Source organism: Spea bombifrons, chromosome 8 (assembly GCF_027358695.1).
Source record: "Spea bombifrons isolate aSpeBom1 chromosome 8, aSpeBom1.2.pri, whole genome shotgun sequence".
Classification (NCBI taxonomy): domain Eukaryota; kingdom Metazoa; phylum Chordata; class Amphibia; order Anura; family Pelobatidae; genus Spea; species Spea bombifrons.
The window spans coordinates 28,777,810-28,805,325 of NC_071094.1; the positions used below are offsets into that span (position 1 = coordinate 28,777,810).

At 36.3% G+C, this 27,516-nt stretch overlaps 1 protein-coding gene across 3 annotated transcripts in view; it reads right to left on the minus strand.

The window, feature by feature from the left end:
* The window catches only part of GRIA3 (glutamate ionotropic receptor AMPA type subunit 3), a 109,223-nt gene that overhangs the window by 66,870 nt on the left and 14,837 nt on the right, over positions 1-27,516 (minus strand). For all 3 annotated transcript variants that reach the window (XR_008355311.1, XM_053474235.1, XM_053474236.1), the window contains exon 3: positions 113-352. Coding sequence is in view for 2 of the 3 variants with exons in the window: in XM_053474235.1 (XP_053330210.1) it covers positions 113-352 (240 nt within the window). In the remaining variant the exon portion in view is untranslated. The remainder of the gene's footprint in view (positions 1-112; positions 353-27,516) is intronic.

A 27,516-nucleotide genomic window follows, 5' to 3' on the forward strand; every position in this document is an offset into this window, starting at 1 on the left:
ATAACATTTACAAGTAAAATATATGTAGCTTTTAACTATTACTTCTTCAAGATTACTTCCATACATGTACTGACATTCAGTGTTTCTCAAATATTTCCATATGATAGCTTACCTCTCTCTGTATCATACAAGTAAACAAATTTTTGCCAGTCATATTCGTGAAGAAGAGTCAGAATGGCTCCTTTAAGGGGTGGTCGCATCTGAATGACAAACTGCACATCAGCGTCAGTAGGGAAGCTTGGTGTAATAAATGATGTGTGAAGGGCGCCGCAGAAAGAGGTCAATGTGTTCATGGACATCTGATCATAGAATCCAAAGATGGCATACACTCCACGAGAAAACTGGGAACAAACTGGAAACAGACAAAAAAAAATGAATGATACAAATCATTTTACGTAAAACAATCCACTAGGTTTGATGTCATAAGCAATTTACGTATTTGTGAAACCTGTTCTCTGATTATTCTGTATACTGATGAATGTATATTAAAGTACAGAATCTGAAAGAATGCAAGCTACATCTTGATTTGCATATATTTATAAATATATAAAGTATATGTCCATCCTACCTGCTTAACAAATGTTTATGCCTACCTTATTACTGAATGATAATTAGTAATTAATATTCTAGTTTTACAAGCATCTATGTTAACAATAATTGTATAATGACTCATTTCAGCGCTGCGGAATCGCCTGGCGCTTTATAAATAAATGTAATGTAATGTAATTTGAGTCTATTCACAAAAGGAGACAGGAATGTGACATTTTTATTTTTATTTTTTATCATTCGAATAACCATTTTATATTCTGGGATAGCCTCTTTCCATAGAGCGAAGGAGAGAATTTGAGATTGACGATAGGCAATGCTTGATGGCATTAAAAAAAGGTCAGTCTGAAACTTTAGACTAACCTCTTGGCACCTAAAAAGGGCACTGGGTGTCTTTCATCCCTAGTTGGGGTATTTACAGGTACTTGTGTGTTAATTTTATGCTTACGTATTTAAATTATATGTTAACCTCCCCCATCGCATTGCACATGAAGTAAGTATGGGATGGCTGGGAGGACTCAATGCCTCCCCAAAGGGTTATTCATTAAATCAAATCCCGACGCCACTGGCACAGAATAGAGATGGAGGAGCCATAGGTGGGCTTCCTATAGGTTGTTTGATATACATAAATTACCCTCTCCAACTGGCCGTAGGATGGGGTTTAGAAGGAGGCCTTTGCAGGCTACATTCCTATTCCTCTTTGTGATTAGTAGCATGCATATGCACCAGCTAAAGTTGAGTCACTCAGCGAAATTGACCCTCAACTCAACAGACAACTCGACTTTTTAGTAAATACACACTACTCAGTATGGGTATTTTGACTATAAGACAGAAGAAATATGTACAAATAACTAATTTTAGAATAAACACGAACTGCATATTGTTATAGAAAAAACGGCTGTTTACGGAGTGTAGATTAGATGCCGCTGATGGAGTGGTGTAAACTTGTATCTGTTAAAAATCTAGAGCTTTTCTATTTTTTATCCATCACATTCAACAAAATACTTAATGATTAGCACACTTCATATTTTACCTAAGCTATCATTCGGGTTTGTCTTTCAAGCATTATTAATTTTCCACAAATGCACAAACTGCGGGCAACTGTGCTATTTAAGTCACAGCAACATTTTTCTACGTGCCCCCTCTATAGGCAGGATCACTTGTGGTGACAACCTCCAATTACCTTAAAGGTTCTCAAAGATTCCTAACAGAGCTGGCTTTAATATGTATAGAATTAAGCCGTGACTCAATCAGCTCACACAGCCTGCCATTAATTAGTCACCTGTGCATATGAGATATAGTATAAAAAAACAACTCTTTTAGTTTAGACTTGTATCTTTATATAAAACACTGGAGCCGTGCAGCAATGGTGTGGAGACCTGCGAGGCATTAAGGGGCCAGCTCCTTAGAATACTCTAGAGATAAACTGTAGTAGATCTACGAACAGCAACTGCATGCTGCATTTCATGCCCACATTTTTGGGGTACTTATAGTCCTGATGCACTACGGCATATGATATTTACTGGCAATACAGGACTCAGTATTCAGGTTTTGTGACAGTTAGACCCCATGGGGTATTCTGCCCTAGGCTGACTGGGTCTAGGGCAGCAGGTTGTTGCAGGTGCTGTTGCTTAATTGGCTGGTCACAAGGCAGATCTCCGATCTCCTCAACAGGCCATTACCCTACAGAAGACTGGGTCTAGGCGGCACATTTATTCTCTGTAATTCCCCCACCCCTGTTTTCTTTTGTGTATATCCACCATCCATATCATATTGTTGAGATACACTGGGAAAAGATGAAATGAGTCAGAGTTTACATTATACATATATTTATATTAGAATGAGTGAGACCTTTCAAGGTCATGTATTATCTTTAACGTGTTCACTACTGACCAACTACTCTATGTGAATTATTTTTTTTTTGCTTCGCACGAAGTTACTTTGAAATACAATGCTTATTTTAATCATCAACTATATTTCTACAGGTTTAAATTATTTGATATGTATCAATGTTGGCACAGTGTGTTAACCTCAAAGTACACAGAGTGGCATTAAGGGCTGCACTCTCCTTTTTGCACTACATTGCTACTTGTTTTGGTTTGTTAACCATTTACCAAGTGGGGAAAAAGCAAATTACATGTAGGCAGCTAGAGACATATTATTTACAAGGGCAAACCAAGGGAACACCCATGAGATATCAACCTTCAGAAATAGAAAGAAAATGTCATGTAGCTACTGATGTCATGTTGTCCATTAAACTACACCTCACCTGGAAAGAGTTTATTTACTGCATTTTCTTTTTCATTATTGGTGCACATATCGTCTTTTGAGATTAAAAAGATTAAATTGGGATCGACATCTTTGACACAACACCAAGGACAAATAGTACATACACATTGCAAGCACACGTGCAGAGCCTAGTGTAGGTTTCAGAGGTAATTGAACAGCTAAACTACGTCTCTATGATGGGTTCCAAGGTCATTCAAGGTTATCATAGTAATTTAATGCAAACAATGTCTAATCAATGGCTTATCTGAACACATCTGTTTTACCAGTTTTTTTTAAAAAAAGTGCTAAATGTTGTGCACAGGCATTAAAAGAAAAAATATAAAAAAGTGCAATCTTATTAGCAGTGTCTAATGATATGGACAATATAGATGTGCCAGCTCATAAACTAATTTTGTTAGCAGCACTGAGGACAAGGATGGAAATTTTAATTTACTATACTAACAGAGGAATTTTCTCTATTAGAACAGAATTTTTGTCCCGGGGTATCAGGATTCTTATTATGCACTGTATGCATTTTATCCTTATCAGTGTTATTTGAGATCATATATCTCATTTCTCCACTTTCTCTAAAAAGTTTCTTTAGTGAAATATTTATATAGGCTGCTAAGAACAATAACAGTCTAGGGATCTTTTCCTTTCCAACTTAAAATAATAATAATTGTTTATAATTGAGACAGAACCCATATAAATGTAAACTTAACTGATTGAGGTTGAAGATTGCCTCCTACTCACTCCTATCCCAAATGATGACATGGTGTAGGTATGTACTGCATTTGGCATGTGGTGGCAAACAGGAAATACATACCTTTATGAAACAACATCCACACTAAAAACGAACCAGGTGATGTTACTTCTGTACTTTTGTAAATCTTAACAAATACATCATTGAGCTACTATGGGCCCTGCTGCCACTGGACTGACTGGCCGCACATAGTTGCCGAGGTAGAAGACAAGTAACTTCTATCTACGGTTCCAGGCTGCACCATCTCCTTTCATGATATGCAAGCTTCATGGTTCCTAATGGAACACTAGGTTCAACTGAGGGCAATGCAGGGAATTTGACTCCTAATGTGATGTGATGTGACTTCTGTACTTTTGTAAATCTTAACAAATACATCATTAAGCTACTATGGGCTCTGCTGCCATTCTGGCACGGATAGAAGCACAGGGGCCAGGGAGGAGTCCTTGGGGAGTGCAGAGGCCAGAGTGGGGGCTTAGAGGAAGTGTATAGGCCAAGGGGAGCTGAAGTTAGAGATTAAAGATACTCAGTACACTTATGTGCTATGATCTGCATCTCTCCAATGTACCTGATCGCTAACCATAGAACACATTTGTTATTGTGCTTCTTTTCAAATATACCCTCGGATCACCCATTGCCCATATTATAAACCCACTCCTGTACTCTGCCCCTCCTAAAACACACAGTCCTCTATCATTCATACACCCTCATCCAATCATTCATAAACCTCACTGAACTCGCAGATCCATTACACAGCTTTCTTGTCTTAACAGTACATTTTAAAATTTACATACTTTACATGCTAAAATTACTCCTCTTAACCCTAATCCAGGTACACATACTTACAATTCTCTTTCCTCACCATTCTTTATAATGACAGGCAAATATATCACTTTTTGAAATAACACTGATGTAATTTAGCATTGAGATGCAAAATGTCACCTTGCATTTTTAATCCAATTATATATACATTATATATGTCATTATTTTGTAAATGACATTTTGGTAGTTCAGTAGTGAACACATTGGAAATTGCAATCAAATTTCAATTGATCTACTGAATTTGGTGTATTCAGAGAAGAATGAAATGCAATCAAATTCCCATTTACCAGCTAAATTTGGCACACATCCACTAATGACCAAATTGAAGACTATAAGCAGGGGCGGATCAAGGTCAGGTTGGGCCCTGGGGCAACACTGTTACGAGGAGCCCCATCAATATATTATACACACACACGTATCTATATATACACTCAATGCATTAGCACGCCATTGAAATAGGATTACTGTTCTTCTCTTCCACAAATGTGGTACTTTTTTTATTAACCCATAGACATAGAACACAATTCACCCAGAAATTATTTTTAAAAAGGCAAGAGGGGATCTACAGACAGCTGGGGAGGGGGCAGCATGCAGAACAAGGTTTTGTTCCTCAGCTAACTGAATTCCCAAATATAGCCAATTACCTTTCAGAAATCTTTATGTCATGGAAAGCCCTTCCACTACATTGACATACATTAACACAGAGAACCATAATGCACACACATACACACACATACGGACACATACAGATATGCTTAATAACCACTTGTATTCATACAGAAATATTCCAACCTCATTACACACATGCACCTGTATACATACTGGCATTAGCACACATATAGCTCCTTCCGCAGGGGACTGGGTGAAACGCCGCTACTCTTGATCTCCGGGTCACTACGGTGAAGCTCCCGGTCAAGGTCGTGGCATTTGCGGCATGACCCATCCCCCACACAAATGCGTGTGTTGCGTGTCATCAGTGGGACCGCCTACCTGTATCATGACGGGAAGCTAACTGATGCTCATAATGGAGTATGTTTCTCTGCAAACACCCCATCTTGCCCCACCAGACCACCCACATGACACAACAAGTACTGTATGCAAACTTTGCAGTACAGGCTAATACAAAAATTGCACAGCATGCAAGCAAATGGGAGCCCTTGACACCATTGTCTCTGGTGCAACTGCCCCATTTGCCCTGTTGTTAGTCCTCGTCTGACTATAAAACCAATTCTGTAGCTTCTTCCTACAACAGACAGACTCACAGATCCAACAGTGATCCAACAGACAGATTTCTACAGATAACCTGGTTATGTTATATAGTATTATAGTAGTATATTAAGTATTATGGCTGCCAGCTATATCATTATGATTGATCTCAATGTAGATATTTAATACACATAGGACCAGGTTTCCATTCTAGATGCTTACCAATAAAAAAATGCTGTACAGAAGGAGTAAAGACTTAAAACAAGGGTGGCCCTTGAGGGTAAACGGACAGGTAGTGAGCGAAATTTGGTCAAATCAATGGTTGTGCGCAGAGCTACCTTTAATCTTTTTCATCCGTAAGCACTCTTAAAAACATGGTTCTCTACCCACATTCCTAATTTGCCTAGTAACGTATCTGTTGTTAATCTTAACTAATAATAATCACAGTAATAATAAAAAAGATAAAAATTTCAATGTAAATTCAATCATGTCTCACAACTAGTGGATTATGGACTACAAATAATAATAGTTCATCTTTACACAAGGCAGTGTATTCTAATGCATTAAATTGTGTCATTTGGATACCTGCTATCCTAGGCCTGGCCCAGGGCAGTGCAACAGCCTCCCCACTGGGTGTTATCTTGTATACTGAGTGCAAGAATATTATGTCATATCCCAATGTCCTGCCTGTTAAGTGTCATAGAAGAATGGTGTACAGGAACTGACTGGTGCAAGGGTCGGGATCTGGTCAACCGGAAGATCAAGTCTAAGTCACAGGACAAGCAATAACCGAAGATTTGAAGACTCAGAGCCAAATGTAAATAAAGGAAGCAGGTCAATTGACTAGCTGGGACAGGAATCGAAGACGCCTGGGACTAAAATAGGATACAAGAGTAAGATTGCAAGAAGAGCCGAGGAGCCTATAACAGGAATCAAGGGCGCCAACGCCAAATCTCGATGCAGGAACAAGGTCACTGGATTAGGCAAATCAAAATGCCAAAAGGTCAAACTGGATCATCAGGAACTATGCAGAGGGTAACACCAACCAAGGAGAAAGTCAGAGTGCAGGCTTGGTGATTTTGTAACTAATTTCTGTGTTCAGTTGAGGTAAACTGGAGGCGTGCCGTGACATCATTTGTGCAAGCACTGTACCAGTGCGTGTGTGCGTCATGTAAACACTTACCACAAGTGAGGCCTGGATGTAGCCTCCACCCAAGTTGGGCCATGAAGGAGGCGGTTCATTGTTCATTCTCGAGATCTCACCACTACCACCTAGGTAACTACTTACATTAAGGATGCATAGGACTAGTTAAGGTTGCTATGGAGGGTGTGCTGGCTAGTATAAAAGCGGGCCAGCTTTGAGAGAGATCTTTGATTGCTTAATAGGATTGTCAGCCCTGCTTATGTGCCAGAGGGGTTGCAACGTCCCTAGACAGCCCTGATTCCATAATTCTGTATTTATATAAGACAATATGATTTAAAACAATCTTGTTTATGATTTATAACAATCTTGTTTCAGATTAATATGAACTGTATATTTTATATACATAATACATGAATATGGATATCTTTTATACATTGTCTGCAAAATGCTATTTAAAGACAAGGAAACACAAATTGCCATGGCTATAACACAACCCCTTTACTCCATATATTTTATTTAACAGGACATTGATGGATACAATGAAAATAATAACCAGATAAAGACACTACCAAATACCCCTGGGGAATATTGCTCCACAGCTTTAAACGCAGGCAAATCCTTTTTTTGTGTGCAAAATACAATACATTTATTTTATTATTTATTATTACAGATGTAGAATCAGAACAATTAATATTTGATGTTATTTTGTTCCATTCTGTTATATGCCGTTGCAGGCAATATAACGACATCAGTATTTCCATGAATTGTAAACAGTCAGCGCATGCATATGGAACGATGGTCGCAAGTGGCTAGAGGCTCATTTTTCAGTGACTCTTTTTGAAGAACAAATGATTACTGTCACATGATATTGCAGTGAAGACACTCCTGAACATGACCCCAAGGATTTCTGGATTCATAGATGCTGCAGCTGCAGGATTTAGAAATGTAGAAGGAACAAAGAAGCTATAATGCCAGAATGAATACGATTAATTCTACAGGGAACCTTCACAGAGCCATCAGTTGTATTGGTTGGCTACATACTATATTAGTACTGTAATATACCCCTGATATGTCCTGATGACCGCTATCAAGCCAGTAATTATGTTATTTGAACACAATATATATTGGCAATAAATACAATAACTCAACATGTTTGCTTTATTTAAATATGAGAATTAATGTTCTGCCACTGTGTGTTAAGCCTACCTGGCTTGTTAAGACCTATCATTTGAGTAAAAGTATTTTTATATAGCAGTGCAGCTGAACAAAATGAAATGGGCCAGGTCAGAAATTGTGAAAAAAAAAATGTTCTTTAATCCCTCAATGACAAGATTTTTCTCACTTGTACTACACTTTGGGACAAAGGCTGTTTTAACATTTTGTGGAGTTGCTGGTTAGCTGTCATTTTCTTCTTTCTTATTTAGTATACGCACACACATAAAATATGGTTATTTGTTTTTTAAAAAATGACTTTTTCTGACTTTTATTTGAAAAAAATCTTTTACTCCTCTGCAAATGCATCTGGATATGCATCGACTATCAGTGAAATATCTTCAGAGTTTCCTTACCCATTGAATTATGCATTATACTGGGCCAGTTCAGCCATTCATTGCTGGAGAAACCAGTGTTGGCCCTTCATAATGAATCGTGAAGTGACAGAGTTGGAACCGGAACACTCCTGCTAATCCTACCTTTAGTGAATAAACCTCTCCTCAGTGGGCTATAGTTCAACTTTGTAGCAGGTGTCTCGTTATATGTCCGTAACATATAAACTTTATAGGTTTTAGAGGACCTTTCTCAGAAGGCAGCAGTTTACAAGTCCCAGAGAACTTACAAAATATATGGCGTTAATTAAATTAGAGTAGCAGCTGTTTTAACCAAAAAACTGGCAATAATGTTCCTTTTTATATTTTTTATGTGGTCATCATGCAATTGCTGGCTTTTAAAAAAAACATCTTAACAGCATTTTGTTGCGAGACTTTTGTTTCCAAAATCTGCTTCTGTATAAGTATAACATACCCTACAAAAGGGAAAACATAAACAGTGACAAGGGCTACTTAAATATATACATTATCCTTTAATACCAAGAGAGAGCAGATTATCTATTCAATATACTCTGCGGGAAACTACTTTCACTTTATTGGTCTATTTAAAGGGCAAATAAGCCTTTTTTTTTTGTTTTCTTTCTTAACGAGAAAATAAAATGGCTAATTATCTAAGCTCTCATCTTCTCATTTACTTTTTAAACCCACGACTCTTTTAATATTCTACAGCTTCCTAGAAACTGTTTCATTTAGTAAGGCACAGTAAAAATGTCACTTCACATATAAATAACTTCACCATTTCAAGTGTTACATCTGAGAAATTAAAGATGGCAGCAAGTAATAGCATCAGCCCTGGCCCACAGAAGGCTGTATTATGGTCAATGTGAAAGGGTTACATTCTCATTTCTAACTAGTTCTGTAATTGCACTGAATATTATGTTCAATTTAAACCTGACTATAGGACCATAAACCCATCATAATAACTATCATCCATAAATCTTCTAATGATTTCCACTCCAATACAGCTATCTATTTATTAAACTGAAAATTGCAAATAATTAACGTTATATTGGTGCAATTAATGTCAGTTTTAATAGTGTACAATAACACTGCATCAAGCTTATTTCCCAAGCAGAAATGTACAATCATAAGTCAACTTGATTCTTGGTTATACTGCTTAACCAAACAATGCGTAAGTAAAGAAACATAAGTAGATCTTTTCTTTTTTCTCATCTCTCCTTCTTCTTAGGGGAGGTGGTACGTGGAAGAGTTGATCGCGACGGGCTAGCCTACAATATACAAAGTGGAGCTGTGGTAGAGCTCGGATGGGGAGTGCTTGGAGCCACACAGAGATCATAGGACGCCCAGAAGGTCCCACATTTTTTACCTTTCTAGCAACACCGAACCCATTAATGCCATATTTGTATGTCACATGACCAAGGGCTAGAGCCCTATGAAAAACTTGGAAAACAATAGTTATGATCAAATAATTATGTGTAGAATTTTACCATAATTATATATTTTTTCTAAAAGTGTTATCGTCAGAAGTAAATGGAACATTAACAAACTATATAAATATACGTCAAAATGTTTTTAAATGAAATGTTTTTATCCTTCTAGTAGCAGAAGCACTGCTTTTAACACAATAGCTACAGATCCATATATCTGTGTACACACACACACACACACACATATATATATATATATATCCCCAACCACTATCTGTTCCTCAGGACTCTTGGGCCTCTACCGACCTCCATCTACACCTCTTTACTTGAACAACTCATTTCTGCCTTTGGATTCCAATATCACCTATATGCAGATGACACCCTAATCTATATCTCCCCTCCTGACCTTGCATTACCTGAAGCTCAAACGATGAAAATACTAATCCACATGCTACTGATATACCACCTGGGTTATTGCAACTCCCAACCAGCTGGTCTCCTCATTTCCTGCCTTACAGCACTCCAATCCATACTCAACACTGCCGCTAGGTTAATCTTTCTCTGTTAAGGTTCCTCATCTGCCACTCCTCTGTGCCACTCACTCTACTGGTTCTCCATACCTATCAGAGTCAAATTCAAACTCCTGACCCACAGAGCTCGAACAACTCTGCACCCTTGTATATACATCTCTGGCCTCCTTTCCAAATACACCCCCAACCGCCCTCTTTATTTCTCTCATGGCCTTTGTCTTCTCTCACGGCCTTCTCCTTCTACCATCATTACCTCGTCCCACTCCAGCATCCCTGTGCTGTATCCCTTCTGTGGAAATCCCTTCCCTGTTCTGTCAGATTTTCTCATTCGTATGGAAATTTTAAATGCTTTCTGTACAACCTTTCCTCATAACACTCGACCAGCACATCCAAATAGTCCTCTCCTACTGTTCTACTACATTGTAACCTTGCAAGAGCAGGGCCCTCTTCTCCTTTAATACCAATTTGTTATTGTTGTAATTTTAAATATATCCTACTCTGATTGAAAAGTGCTATGGAATCTGCTGGCACTATATAAATAAATGCAATATATATATATATATATATATAAATAAATGCAATATATATATATATATATATATATATATAAAAATGTGTCATTGGCATTTTCTTGCATGAGATAACAAAAAATATCTAAACAAACATACTATTCATTTAACTATTGTGTGTTTTATGAACTGATTAAAAAAAATATTGTGTAGTTTCCTTTAATTTCAGAGTTGGTCTAAGTCTTTTTAGATATTTTATACAGTGGGTAGTCAAATAATGTTCAGATTTCACACGTGGCCATTTATTTGATGTGCGTGATGCTAGTGTTGGATTGCATTCTCCCTTTCCAATTACCCGATACAATATAAATATTGTGCCAGCTCTGGATGTTGAAACAAACGACTCCTTTCAATGTCCTAAAGCACATATTTTACTACTGCTCACAATTACCAAATCTGAAACATCAAACAAATCTGATAATAAGCACAAAATGAGGACTGAAATAGAACCTATTGTGCCTAATCATTTAGCTTTGTACAAACGAAAATCTTGGCATTGTATGGGTAGACGGCGTTAATTGAATTAATATTTTATTTTTTTTAATGATAAATAGTCACAAATAAATGCATTATAATGTCGGATTTACTGCTGCATTAGGGCTGTAGTTGAAAAGTGGTTATAAGCATACTATGCAAGGAAAATTGATGTTGTAAGTCTCAGTGGGACGTTCCCCATTAATCTATTGATTCACTTATGTCTTCAATTTCCACTGTTTTTGCTGCATCTTCTCAATTGCATTCCCCGCAGTCATTGTAACTCGCTGCTGTGAATGCGCCTAAAATATTCCCCCTTTACCAAGATTGTTGATCTGTTATATGTATTTAGTTTTTTAACTCTTTAGGAGATATTATAGAAACATGCATTAATATTACTGAATAGGAAAATATGAATATATCGTTGTTGTAGATATTTAATGTTTATTTTGAAATTGCCAAAAAGATTCCCTCCTACATGCACATGATAGCAAAAACTATCCATGTGAAAGAAGAAGAAAGGACGTGAGCATGGATGTGTACTTGTGTGTGCATGGATGTGTAATTGTGTATGTGTGTGAGCATTGATGTGTAATTGTGTGTGTGAGAATGAATGTGTAACTGTGTGAGCATGGATGTGTAATTGTGTGTGTGCATGGATATGTAACTGTGTGTGTGTGCATGGATGTGTAATTGTGTATGTGTGTGAGCATTGATGTGGATTGTGTGTGTGTGAGCATGGATGTGTAAGTGGGGTGAGATGGAGTGTGTATAATTTGTATAAGTGTATTTACATATGTTGTATGTTGGAAGGGGAGCAAGAGGCAAACAAGGCACAGACCAGTTGTTTGGGGGCAATAATGGCACAGACTTGCTGTTGAAGTTGGGGGCCCCGAAGCAATTTGCGCACCAATTTAAGCCACTGCCTATATGTTTTGTTAAAAATTTATTCATAAATTGTTGGTGCTTTATAAATAAAATAATAATAATTTGACCTGCTTTCCATGGCCCAGAATAAAAGATTATACTGACAATGTCTCTTTTACTTACCTAAAATCGTAATGATATTGAAACATTATATTTAATATTTATGATAAAGGGGAAAATGATTGTTGTGTGATGATTAGTGGAGCTTAGTGTTGCTCTGTATACTCAGTGAGGACGTGTGAAATTACCTTACATTTCCCCCTCTCCCACACTGCTTACTTATAGTACGAAATTATACCTAAATCCCAGATCTCTGCAGCAAATCAAAAGCACGGTGCTATCATAGTTAAAAAAAAAAAAAAAAAAGTTCATGTTTGTAAAAGTGGTAGAAAAAAAGAAAAGATATAAAACAATATATATATATATATATATACTGTGTCACTGCTCTCTGTCATTGCCATTGGTGCAGTGATAGATCGCAGCCCTCAATCTCATCGTGTGCTTGGCTTGGGCTCGCCAGTTGACCCCTGTCATTCTAATAATTTACACAGCAGCTGGTAGATAGATAGACACACAAATATATATAGATAGAAAGATTTAGATACATTTAATATAAACCCAAGAGTTTCCTATGGCCCCAACTCATGACATCCCCTATACTACATTACAATGCTCAAAAAGATTGACAAATAAATATGTAATATAATTATATATATATATATATATATATATATATATATATATATTTGTCTAGCAAACTTAAATTGCAATAAAATCACCTGATTAAACAAATGTTATTCATTCTAAATCAATAACCTACATTTCGGATACACTGATTCAATTATTACAAGCACAACTTATTTTAATTGTCCCTGTTACACTACTCATTAATAAAACAGAAGACTTTAGTGGTGCCAGTTTCACCGCATGTGCAATAACAGAAACAGATTAAATGATCTGCCCAAAGAATTGACAGCTCACATCGTGATTGAATTGTTGCAATTCCTGCAGTTGTAAACTCTGATAATTGATCTTGGAAGAAACACAATAATGGACAAAGAACAGCAACATTTCTGTATCTGTCATACTGTGACATGGCGCTGTATTCTATCTTTATTTTATAACATCTGAGATCTATGTGTCAATCAGTGCCATCACTATTATGTTTTCTAACCTCTTTCTTATCTCTGTCCCGTAGGGTGCACATTGGTAAAGAACTACTACAGTGTACAAGTATGTTTAAATATTCTGTGACGAGGCAAAGTTTATATTAACCCAGATATATAGGTCTAACAGTGAAAGAGTTAATTAATCTGAACCCAGGTTTTATAAGAGATAATTCTTTAATATCAAATAGATATTACTTAATATAATAATTACAATAATGTGCCTTTGAACATGTTCTTGCGCTTCATGGGGGAAAAAAGAATACTAATGTTACCAAAGACAAGTAGAAAACTCTAAATTAGAGACTACTGTTTTGAACAAGTTTCTCTCCAAAATTCTAATAGTGAAAAATAAATTAAAAAAGGCATGCTCGGAAATGTTTGTAAAGATAACCAATGATTTGTAGGTATGTTCACAAGAAATGTTTAATTAACTTGATAAGCAAACAGCAAATTCTGGAAACCAGGATGCTCATGTCAATTACAGAAAACTTAACCTTAAAGAGTTTGATTTTCTAGGAAAATGATATGATTCTGCAGTGTCGCAAATAATTTTATACAACGTTTTAATGCAAAAATAATAATACTGAAATTTAAACAAGCTGCATTTGTCTATGTTTACTTATAGACTGATAAAGAATTATAAAGATAAGATGTATTTAATAAAAATACCCAGCATGTTATTCATACAGGGACAATTCTAGAATGTATACAGATGCTACAATCTATACCATGCGTGTGATCAAATGCATTATTTCAGCGAACATATATATTCCAGCATAAGGTAATGCCTCATAGACCTTGTTTTCATTTTAATAGCCTTTCCTTTGGATAGATGACATTAGTGTCTCTGAAACAAGTATATTCTCCGTTATATATTTTTGTGCGCGACATATTGAACTGGAACTGAAAAACAAGGCATCATCTACTCATCACGTTAACGGTGTCCTACAGATGTCAGCATATTGATCTGTGGAGCTTTAGATAAACTATTGTGAAGAGAAAATTAAATGACTGTGAAAAAAGTGACCTGAATAGGACGCCACTCATTGCTTCAAATCCGTGTTTTTATTTCCTTATGTCTTAAATGTATTTTCTGAAGATCTTAACGTTTAATATTATGTCAGACAAAGAAAATGAATATGAAAATACAGAAGAACCCTACATTTCCTGTCAATTCTTCCCTGGTTCCTGAACACTGAATATGTGGTCAGCCAAGTGTGAATTGGTTCTGTATTTGACCCAGTGCAACGAAAATCTCCCTGAGCATCTGTAGTGATACGGCGAGAGTAGTAGTAAATTGAGTTGATTAACATACAATGTTACATATAATATTGAAACCTACCAAACCCAAAAGCTAATCACACAATTAGTAAATAATTATGACGATAACACAATTAACAACTAAAGCACATCTGGTAACTCATGGAGCGGCACATCAGGACATCACTTAGCTTAAATTGTATATAATCAATTAGTACATCCAAGAAACCATGTAATACGTGGAAATCATTTGAATCCTTACTAAAAACCCAGGTCAAAGAATATTGCTTTGAAAGATGTGTTAATCAATCACTTTAACACTGTTTTGCTACATTATTCTGCAGTCTCAGGTAAATGTTCTATCACTACACTTCTATATGCGTAAAAATGACTTCTAATTCCAACACAACATGCTCGAGAACCCCCAAATGAACTTGTACGAATCCATTTTCTCCTGTTTGCTGGTGTGCGAGTAGAATGATGGCTGGTCTTGTGCTTGTTTCTATATACTACATTAGGTATTTAATATATTTCCTATATTTTGATATGCATACACTATATGACGTGTATGTTCTTAATGAAGAGCATTTAAAACATAACTCTAACAAACTCCAATTTGGTTTGGGCATCGAGGACCCTTCAACAGATGCAGTCGTATTTATCAATACATTCTCACTTACGTGCCTTTATGCTCTTTTGGATAATTTACCTTTACTTTTTGTTTGTCTGATTTTATTCTATTATGAGACAACTTTTTATTTTGTTAAAAATAAACCATCTGTGAATGTGTGCGTGTTTTATATATTGAACCAATTTAGCACAAGACATGTTAGGTTTCAAGCAACATACGTCATGCTCAAACCTTTTCCACGAGGTTGGAAATGATTCTAGGTACAAGCCCTTAATTGAGACAGTTACCTCAATCCTATCCTAACACCCCCGAGATTGCTAATGAAATTGATTTGTGGCTTGGATTACAAGGATGGATTACAAGGTCATCGTTGCCCCAAACCACCATTGTGCAATATTAGTGGACTGTGATGTATGAGTGCATTGTTCGGTTTCTTCTTACTCCCCCGTTGCTTTTATTGAATTATTTATACAATGCTGAGCAATACGGGTTCAACCTTAAGGCTTCTCTTGTAAAATCTGCAACTAATATTTGCCTTATTCTCCAAGTTTTTCAATGCTCATGGCAAACACAAAATGTCTCAGCCTCAAACAATCAATTGTTACAAAATGCAACAAAAAACACCATAATTACACTGTTATTTACTCTACTAACTGTTTTTGAGGTTGTGCAGGGGACGGACAATAAAACAATATTTCCACATAGAATTGTTAATAATCCTAATTTAGTGTTCATTAACCCATTATAAGCATGGCATTTTTGAGTATATATAAATTCATGGTCTGTGCTGGTAACAATATGTATGTTACCTCTAAGAGCCTAATGTGTTACATTTGTTGATCCCTACAGGTTCATAAAAACAATTGAAAAGTTCAAGACGGACTTGTAAATGTTAATTAACTAGTGCCGGGTGCCTTGTAAATAAAAAGTACCACGCACCAATAATTGCCTTACCTTTACTTTGTAAAACGTATATGATCCACCTTTAGGGTAGATAATGGGGGGGGCGGCAGGGACGGAGGAAGAGGAAGGGTAGATAATGGGGGGGGTGTCAGGGACAGAGGGAGAGGAAAGGTAGATAAGGGGGGGGCAGCATTTTAAAATTCGCCCCAGGCGGCATTTTGCCTTGGGCCGGCCTGATGACCATTCTCCTCTCTGATGCAATTTCTTTATATTAATAGCATGTCAGCAGATACCTAGAGTTTATGTCTGTATCTAACGGTTTCCTTCTCACTTTTCCTGTAACTAAATATCATTCGGCCAAAGATCTAATTTTATAAGAAACCAAATATAGCATTTTCCTTCACTGGGTTTCAAGGTCATATTTGTACATAAAGTGACCTTAAACTTAAACTTGTGACTAACCAAAAATAGGTCTAATTTTACAGTCACATGTGAATAGACACTGTGTTCTCCAGTATGAGACATCTCTTTTAGCTAATGAATGGTTTGCCTATTCGTTACACTTTGGCTCAACTCACCATGATTTCTCTTATAGAGAAAAATGTCAGCATTTGATTTTATTAGATTGGGTATATCATAAATAAAATTTTAAACTGGTCCTCAGCGGAATAATTCCTTACAGATACAATATGTTTTATGGCGCCCATAAACACTGACACATGTTCTCATCTTGGATATTTGATGATGCTACACTATTCAAAATGTATTTTAAAGTTTTACAGTGCAGTTGCGGTGATGATCTTCTGAAGATTAACCAAATGTTCTACACGACTGTTTAATTCCACTGTCATCTGTGGTGGGATTTCTGCAGGGAAGCAATTTTTAACAAGGTCTGATTTATTTGTGTGCCGTGCGGGATTTCAGAACAGTAGGATGACTTCTCACTATTATTCTTTAGTGCTGCTTGGCAGCCTTGTTTCAGATGGCAAGCAACAGAATAAGTAAAGGACTGCATATCTGAAAAATATTATGCCAGCTTCAAAGTCAGAACAATGACAGCATTTTATCTGTTCCGATATGCCGTAGCTGTATGCAAACATGGCGTATAGACGCTTACCACAATAAACAAATATTTTTCTTCTATTCTAGTCTGGCTTATGTATCTTTATTTTGACTACAGCTATGACATATAGTTTCAAGCATATGGATGTCTGAATCTCATAACTGCTGTGCAATTTTGGACACCTATTCTAAAGAAGGATATCATAGCACTAGAAAGGGTGCAGAGGCGGGCTACAAAATTAATAAAAGGAATGCAGCACTATAGTTATGAAGAAAGGTTAACTAATTTAAATCTGTTTAGTTTACAGAAACGTCGCCTCAGAGGGGATAACATTATATAAATATATTCGGGGCCAATACAAACCATTGTGTGGAAATCTGTTCATAAACAGGACCATGCATAGGACACGTGGTCATGCATTTAGACTGGAAGAAAGGAGATTTAGACTAAAGCAGAGGAAAGGGTTTTTTACAGTAAGGACAATAAGGATGTGGAATTCTCTGCCTGCAGAGGTAGTTTTATCGGAGTCTGTACAGACGTTTAAACTGCAACTGGATGGGTACCTGGAAAAACATAATATTCGGGGATATAATCTTTAATTATGGGGAAACAGCTTATTGATCCAAGGAGAAATCTGACTGCCATTTTGGGGTCAAGAAGGAATTTTTTCCCTGGTTAGTGCAAAATTGGAAAGAGCGAAACCGAGTTTTTTTTGCCTTATTTTGGATCAACAGCAACAAATTAACAGATATAGGAAAGGCTGAACTTGATGGACGCATGTCTTTTTTCAGCCTATATAACTATGTAACTATATGTAACTATGTAACATATTCGTTGAGGGCACATCTTTTTTTAGAGTATGTTATGGTGCGCTAAAACAGTGTGTCAATTCATAAATCTAAATCATTTGGGTCTATTCACTAAAAAGTTACTGCTTGAGATTTGGCAGTTAGCCTAAGCTAGAGAAAGTCGCAGGCTAATAATCACGGATTCATTAAACTTAAGTCGAGTGCCAAGGTTGCTACATGGACTGAGAATAATGCAATCTAAATGACATCTAATTTAAAATGGTGAAGCGTGCCATTAAATAGTGTCAGCATGTGACCACGGTGGGGTGTTTCTCAAAAGCCATCAACAACAGCACCATATAAAAGTGCAAGTATGTGTTGAGTGAAAACGCCTCAAAGTCATGGCATTCTCATTCAGTGTCACAGAAATACTAATAACAGAATTATTCTAATTGTATGCTTAATAGCACAAGGGAACCATTCCATCTGAAGAAGATGTAAATTCACATCTTCTATGTTGGCCCAATAAAATATATCAACTTCAATTAAATACTACAGGAGAACCAACAACCTTAGATGTATGGTTTGGTCCCTCCTGGGCCTTGTCATTGAGGTGTGTTCTTGGTTGGGCCAGTCTCATAAATATTAATAGAATTATTCAACCTTGCTAGACATTCATTTCTAATATAAACATGTATAAAAAATGTTAATTTATCGTTATCGGTAGAAATTAAATCTGTGACATAATGAACATATCAGAGTGGAAACATTATAATGATGTTCAAATTTAAATACCGTAGTAAAAAATTATTAAAAGTCAGAGGTAGAAATTGAAAATGAAAAAATAAGGGTAATTGGTGTACTTAAATTTATTGCATATAATATATAATATTGAAAGTTAAAATGAAGCAAATTTATATCATTGTATGGAAGGTAAGACAGAAGCAGAAGTGTCACAAGAACCAATTTTAATGGCACTCTGTTATAAGTGACAATATTTTATGAGATGCATTTAGAAAAAGGGAATGTCTGATTTTACACAAAATATAGCAAAGGCTGAGCGTCACTCAAAGTAAAGTAGTTATCACATTGATAATGAGGGAATCAGAAATTCCTATAACGTGAAGATGGTAATACATATCTCCCATTCCTTCTTAATTAAACTACACATTCACAGCGACTAGAAATCTAGGGCTTCTTTTCTAGAGCCTTTGGAAACAAAGGTATTAAGAACAGCTTCGTAATACTTTGCTAACTAAAGGCGTGTAATATAATGGTGGGTTCTATTGAACTAAATGATGTTGTTGCTAGACACGAAAAGTTAAGCATAAGCAGCCGTTTTGAAAAGGGGCAGATGGACACTGCAGTGATGGCCTTTTCTTCACAGTAAGAGCTAAGAAGGTGTATCTGTTTTAGTACTTAAACTTTCACTGTGTCAGGGTACCACTAGTGTGAGCCATCTAGTTTCTGAAGCTCACAAAGTGTATTTTAAACAAGAAGTAAAGAATAAGTGGGATCCACACAGGGCCGCTAAGCAAATATGACTATGCAAAGTTTGAAAACAAAGTTAAAGACCTTTTTTTGTAAATTCTGCATATCTATGTATCATTGACTTTATTGGTAACTCTAAGTTTATCAAATTAGTAATTTGGCATATGAACGCTGTCAACTAAAATGATGCAGCTTTCAACTTCTTGCAATAGTAACTATTTGGGGTCAGCCAACAATTATCCATAGTTAATGCAGAAAGACATGAAGGCCCAGGACTAAGGATTTCCAATACACTTAATCTCTTAACCTTTTCATCCTTTAATCTCCTAACTCTTTTATCCTTGTGACATAATAACATTTATCACTATTCTATTTCACCCAACATCCATTATTTTATTTCTTTGACTTCTGCTTCCTCCTTATTCTTTTACCTGCACAGTCTTTATTAACCCATTCATGTTGCTACCTACCGTTTTTCGTTCTTTTTTTCATATTAATTTCACTTCTGCCTCAAAAATCAAGCATATCAATCTCACCTATTACTCTTGCCTCAGCTATCCCTTATTGTGGTTCTCCTGTATTCATGTTTTTTTCCCAACACTACCCCTTCTCTTTCCTCAATCTCTCGTCTTTATCAATATTTGTGGTTCCCCTGTATTCATTTTTCATTTCCATCACCCATACCTCCCTTATAATCACCCAATATCTGTTATTTTATTTCCATGACTTCTGCCCCCTCTTCATTCCTTCACTCAACCAGTCTGTATTGACTCATTGCCATGTTTCATTCATGTTTTCTTTCACATTACTCTCATTTATGCTTCATAAACCATGCATATCAATCTCACCTATGGCTCTTACCTCAGCCATCCCTTATAGTGATTCTCCTGTATTCATGCTTACCCTTTTTAATACTACTACTTTTTCAATATTCATACCCCCTTCAATACTTATTTACATATCATTTATTTTGACCCAATTTCTCCAACACTCACAATATTTAATGGAGAGGTTGCAATATTGAAATCATAACCAACTGAATTAAATGAACTGAATTTAGGCCAATGTGAATTATACTTTATACAATGTATACTTTATTTTTTAATTTACGCTTTTGAACAATAGTGATGCATTGTGAAGAACGTAGATTTTACATGTAACAGTCTTAGTTCAAAAGAATATATTTCACTCAAAGGTCAAAGAGTGAGGGGTATGTGTGGCCTCTTGGTGAATTTACTCTGGAATTGCATTCTTATAACGACAGAGCAAAGGTATGGATTTCTTGGAAATGGACCAGACCCTTTGCATGGAATCTGTCAATTACCATGGTAACTTCATCGTCTGCAGCATCCCATTTGGGATTCATTAACTTAATAGATGCATTGGGATGAAGGCCAGTGCGACAGAGCTTTTTTGAGAGGGGGAATAGAGAAGCCTAGTACCTGAATGCTTTGCTGAGCATTTCTTCATAGACAAAATACATTCCTTCCAACAGATATTACAAGCTAGTAATACATTTAAAGTACAAAAAGTGACACTTGTATTTGATATAGCCCTGAACTACATGATATTGCCATATGATTAAAGACACACCACTTAAAAAATCATTTTAGATTTGCTTCCAGGCATGATTCCTACATAGTGATAATTTTTTTGTACTCATGTCTGAACAGAACATCAGAAACTAAAGATGGGCATTTCAACTATGAACCAAATTATTTTAAATACGAAATATGAAGATATTATTTAAAGAATAAAAAACATAAAAATAATATCAATCAGCTTAATCACAAATAAACACTGAAGACAACACATGCTTGTTTTTTCAAGAATAAGGAAAGCAATTTACGTTTGCTTTACTTATGCCTCTTTCCCAGGCAAGAGTTGGCAAAATTCCACCCTGGGGGAAAGGCCAGTAATATAATGATGCAAAATTCAATTGGAAGGCAACATGCCCGATTCATACTGTCTAGTCATTTGCAAAATGCATTTTCCAAAACACTGAAAGAAGCAGAAAAAAAGGATGTGTAAGTATCTTGCTAGACTCCTGGGTAGCTATTTAAATAGCTTTATCTACTGGCCCTGGTATAAAAATCATAAAGGCCTAGTGAGTGGCCTACATCCTGCATACATTGCTAGTCCTCTTATCTAAGTAGTGATTCTCTTAGAAATGCAACTTGGGTGCTCGCCTGGAAGCTGCTTGCTGTCCCTTCAAGATATCTGCATATACATGGATGCACACAGACGGGTTTTAGCCCACTGGACCCAGTCCTCACAGTTAGAATCAACAATGAACACAGCAACCATTATCAACAGGCCGGCCTGTTAGATGGGCACGGGTGCCACTGGGAAGGTAAAAGGCTAAGACATGGCGTAGATGTTTCTCAGAAAACATAAAAAGGAGTGCTGGAATATTTTATCAAAAATATAAAGCCATTTTAATGGAATGTTCCAAAGGCACATTGTGTTACCTAAGCCAAGATTAAGTTTAAAGGGCAAATTGATCATAAAAAAACCTTTTGTAATTATGTTACAGCTAGAAATGTCCTTGTTTTCAATGGAAACAGTGACCCCAAACTTTTGAACAGTGGTATATATCATCCCTTTGATTTGTTCCACTATTATTTAACATAAACATAAAAACATAATACATACCTATTTAGGTATTATAAATTTAAATACATGAAAAGTGTGCAGATTATTGATTTTAATCCACATCCCCAGTGTTTTGTTTTCATTCATGCACACAAAGTTTAATATAACATTATGTAGGTCATTTTGTTACTTATTGTAGTTGTCATCCGATAAACAATGAACGTCAAACATGTTCCTATAAGATATTGAGTAGTCCCATAAGAGCATTAAAACAGTCAAAATTTGAGGTCAATAGCTTATTAGTTAATTCTTATCCTTATGCCATAAATCCATTAAAAATAATTGAACTGTCAGTGTTTACATCAAGCTTCCTAAATTCAAGCTAACTGATGAACTCCAAAGAAGCCTAATCAGCTTTATATTTGTCCTTTATAAAGGGCTTTCTCTAGCATGAAATCCAAGGATAGAGAATTATTTTATACTGCGTAGAAGCTAAAGGGGGTTACTTATCAAGCATGGAATTAACAATTCAAACATACTGTTTCAAGCACATCATATCAGCATCATCCAGTTGTTTTGACAGGGAATGCTTTTTACCTTTTCTTTAATGAATTTTATAATTCAGCTTACTGAATGCACAATGAGTGAATTTTAATCACCAGTACATACTAATGTAGATAGACTGATAGACAGAGGCATAATTTTCCTGTTCTGAAATCCTTTCCTCTCTTCTGTCCTTACAAAGGTTTCCACTAAATAGGCGAAAAAGGGAGACATAGCTTCATTAATGCAAGCTCAGTGAAGAAAATAGTGAAGCTTCAAAATTCTTCTACACTGGTCCAGACATTGATGATGTCCATAACTGGAAACTCTCTGGGATGGCACTGGAAAACTCTATGTGTGGGAGAGGAGTTTTTACACACCCTACTCCCTGCTCTTTCGTCCTTAAACAGCGGAGTGTCCCATGACATCAGCGAGAATGCCTGCAAAGTCAGCAGGACTGTGAAGTCAGTGGGACAGCCCACCAATGTCAGCCAAATCACCCACTGAAGTCAGTGGGACTGCCCACCGATGTCAGCAGGACTTCCCAGAAGGGAAGTTTAGTGTTGCCATCTAACTTATCCAGGATACCATGTTTAACACATACATGTTGTACAAAAATTCTGAACTGGAATGAACTACATATTCTTAAAGTTCCAGTTAAAATTCTTAGAGACATCCTCTTTAAGGAGTCAAATGTTCAAGATAAATATTACCGCATTTTCTTTGCTTAACCCCCCTCCCCCACTCACTGCCTTTCCTTTCCCTCTCTGCTAGTGTTTGGTATTTCTGTAATCTGGAGATGTAGCTGAACACGCTTGGTTAGATTTGCCATGACACATAACCTGTGCCAAAAATCTTAAGCAACCCAGAAGTGTTGGGGAAAGTAGCATAGGAAATTACTTCTACTGCATATTCTGCTGTCATTGATGGTCAAATAGATGCATACAACTCCTCCTGCTGACATAAGGGGTCTTTTGCTTACCTAAGACACCTTAAGTAGCAGTAAACATATAAGCATCTTTTAAACCAATTAACTCTGTAGTTGTGATTTTAAGCTAAACAAGATCAAAATCTTCATATTCCTAAGTGAACTGCTAATCAGACTCCAGGGGAAAAATATAGAATGTTCATTACATTTTAACGGAACCCTATTATACTTTCCTAATTGATAAGGTATTGTGCTGTGGACAACATTTTTTTCACTGCTTTAGCAGTTTTGTCAATTATCCATGTAAAGATATAAAAATGTGTAATTTTCTTAATATCAAGAGGTGAGCAAGCTGGCCATGGTGCCAGACAAGATGTGCACAGAGTGAGCCAGACCACGACTTGGCCGGCTGACTTCATGATCAGAGGTAGACTTGCCCTGTGGATACATGCCTTGGCATGTTAGTCAATTAAGGAACATTTGCTTGAAAGGCCTAGCTATACCTTAGGTTACCATCATATCTAAGAAATATAAATACGTTTAAAGGAGTATTTAAACCAGTGTATGTTAAAGAGTCACTCTGGAAAGAGGCCCGTTATTTTATCACCTGCCAGTCTGAAGTACATAAGACCATTATCGTGCACAACAAGATCAGGGCTCATTTAATAGTTTGGTATTTGTATTTCATACCAGAAGCAGATTTGCTTCATTGCCTGAATTATGTTTTTTTCCCCATTTTGATTACACACTGAACCATTTCAGTGCTGGAACCGTCAACCCATACACCATAAAAATGGTAGTATTGCCAGTGTCCTTTATGATATTTTGTGTTCTATTCTAAGTGGCCAGTAGTGGTGAATCCAGCCTCAAACATGTTAAAAATACTACTAAATAAAGCAATCAGCTATTTTTTCTATTAACAAGGTATACATTAGATATATTTATTATTATTATTATTATTAATATTACTTGTTTTTTTTCCAATATATGTATATACTGTAAAAAGGAACACTTCACTTCTTGGAAGTGATGAATTGATGGATGTGATCACGATGATGACGCTAAAATATAAAAAATAAAATAAATGCAATAAGTAGTGTAAGTGGTGAGTACGTAGTGATAACAAAATCACAAACACTTGTGTTGCATTATAGAGTTAACACAAAGCACATCAAAGAGAATTTACACACTAAAACTGAGCTATGCATAATTGTATAACGCATGTGGTGACACCTGTCACCAAACCTTTTTGAAGTATATAGTTGCAATTTTCTCATATGCTTAATGGAATATAATCAGCAGCCAAAGGCACCGCTAGCAGCTATTTTATTTTACTAACATGTTTGCTTATTGGTGGCTTAGGTGTTACATTTCTGAAGTTAGAAATAAAACACATATTTTCCTGCTGCCTATTAAATGTATAATTCAGGAGCTAAAAAACATTAGACGTACCTTTGCAGGTTGTTAAAAGACCTGCCTTTGATGAGATTGATCATACAACATATATGGCTGCTCTCTGTGTGCTTACTATGACATGCTTGCAAATTAATTCATAAAAGATACTCGCTTAAAATGCACAGGCATTTAATCCTCCCACTATCCCCCTTTATGGGTTATTGTCCCTTCAACCATACAGTGACAAGATTCATCCTTTTATCTTGGGAAGCCTATGGAAAATGTATGTCGAGGCGCTGCATCAAGATTCTCGCTACCCTGCATGACACTATTAGAAAGAATCTATTCTCTGGAGCCATCTGGTCACCCTGTGTTAATGCCATGTTTTCTGCACAGAGAAATCAATTTTAAACGCATTTAGAAATAGAATGCTGAACCGGGGGGCTTCATATGCCAATGTCATTCTAGATTGTCCAAGAAATTCTTAATATTTTCTTCAACAACACTTCTCCTGATTGTTTGATTACATTATGGGTGTCTAACACCAATCTTAGAGGGCATTCATTCCAAAAAACATTGATCATTGGTCAGTGATAAATTTACACCATTTATACCACTGATCAAAAAAAGAATCAGTCACAATAATAAGAACAAGTTCCCATGTATTATGTGAGTTGCAAACAAGGTTTAATAATAGTATGGTCCAAAAGGACCCCAAAAGTTTAAAACCCAATGTATGATATAATTGTCTAATTTAAATTGAGTTTATGTGTATCTAGAAGGTCATGTAATACACGTTAGTTTTTGTATTGTGGTTTTACATTTAGGGGTGGTATGTTTAGCAAACATCATTGGTGTGTTCTCACTTAGGCTGACTATGCCTAGGGCATCAGGTCTAGAAGGGTGCCAGCCCCTCTGCCATAAGGACAATCAGGCCCCCTCCAGCACCACTGCTCAATGGGCCTATTAAAAAAAAAGACAACACTGATCTCTCCTACCAGCCTATTAACTCTATGGCGGGATGTCCCCCAGAGTTCCCTATTAGGCTGGTGCCATAATATTTAGTCATATCCTTACTCCCAGCAGTAAGGACAGTGGCATGGAGTGGGAGGCTGTTGGGGCTGCTCTGGTTTAGGCCTATGGCAGCACCTAAGAACTTCCAACTTGGAAGGAAACATCTAATAGTGATGTGCTAAGTTGTAAATGCATGTCACCCAGTTATCCAGAAGTACAGTTTATATTATTCTCATATTTACTGACTTTTAGCCATCCAATACGTGCTATATTTATGTAACATCTTGGGGGGGGGGGGGAGAGAGCTAGCTACACGCAGAAACACTAGGTACCCTACTATTATTTATTTATCTTGTTTTGTCTTTATTGAAGGTTCTTTTTAGATATACTGGATATGCTCCAAAGAAAGTATCAGTCATGCATTTGTTAGTTAGAGTTATAAAAAATAAAATCCATTATCTGTAGCCTTTTAGAACTGGGCACATTTTTCACATCGTAGGACATTTATTGGAACTGAATGAGAGAACTTAGTTTTAATCAGATGATTAAACGTTTTTTATGTAATGTTGGCCTCCTATTTTCAATAATAATAATGCATAAACGCAGACAAAATTGAATTTGGCAAAAAGGTTACTAAATGCATTTCGCATTAAATATTTTTGCAACTTTGCAATAAAAACTAGTGAGCTATTTTTTACATATTAGTTATTTTAAGGCCAGGTGCATAATTACATTAAATATGTATGCCACTGGACCATTTTGCTATATTCTAAGACATAGATAATAATATAATTTAATAAAGGACCATTCCACAGCACCTCCTGTCAGATAGCGCCAGATCGAAACATGGCATCTTTTACAAAAGTGCATGTGTGGTGCATCCACCTGCATACAAACTTTGTACGCAACTGCCTCAGACTCCATCTGTGTGCAAGATGACTAAGGACAGTCGCGCATGCCACACCATTTTAACATCATTTAATCGTGGATTAATGATTCAGCCACTAGTGTTATTTCAGACAACAAGAGAAGCATTTTAACAGCCTAGCTTTAGAACACAAACATTTGTGACCAAAGGCAAGTTTTTAATCAGATTCCTAAATGAAAAAGCATCCAGTGCAGATATGAAATAGTAGACTAGACATGTATCTTGTGACAAGAGCGGACTGTAACACCGAGCGTCATCTAAAAGTAATTTGGTCATACGTCCTTGTTGAAGTGAATTTTTAAATCCACATCTGTCAAATAGGATGTGTTGAATGTAATCTACTGTATGATTAATATCGCAGTAGAAGATCCCTAGGCTTAAAGTGAGGTGGCATTTATAATTAGAAAAAAAAGCAACTGTAATACAAGAGCCGTCCACTAAATGTATATCTTCATGCACAGCTTTATCATGAAAAATATTCTGCCAGCAGCAGAATAATCCTAGGTTAAATTTGGAATTTGGTAGGTTTATTGAACTAGTGTTTAGCTTGCGTTATACATCTTACTTATC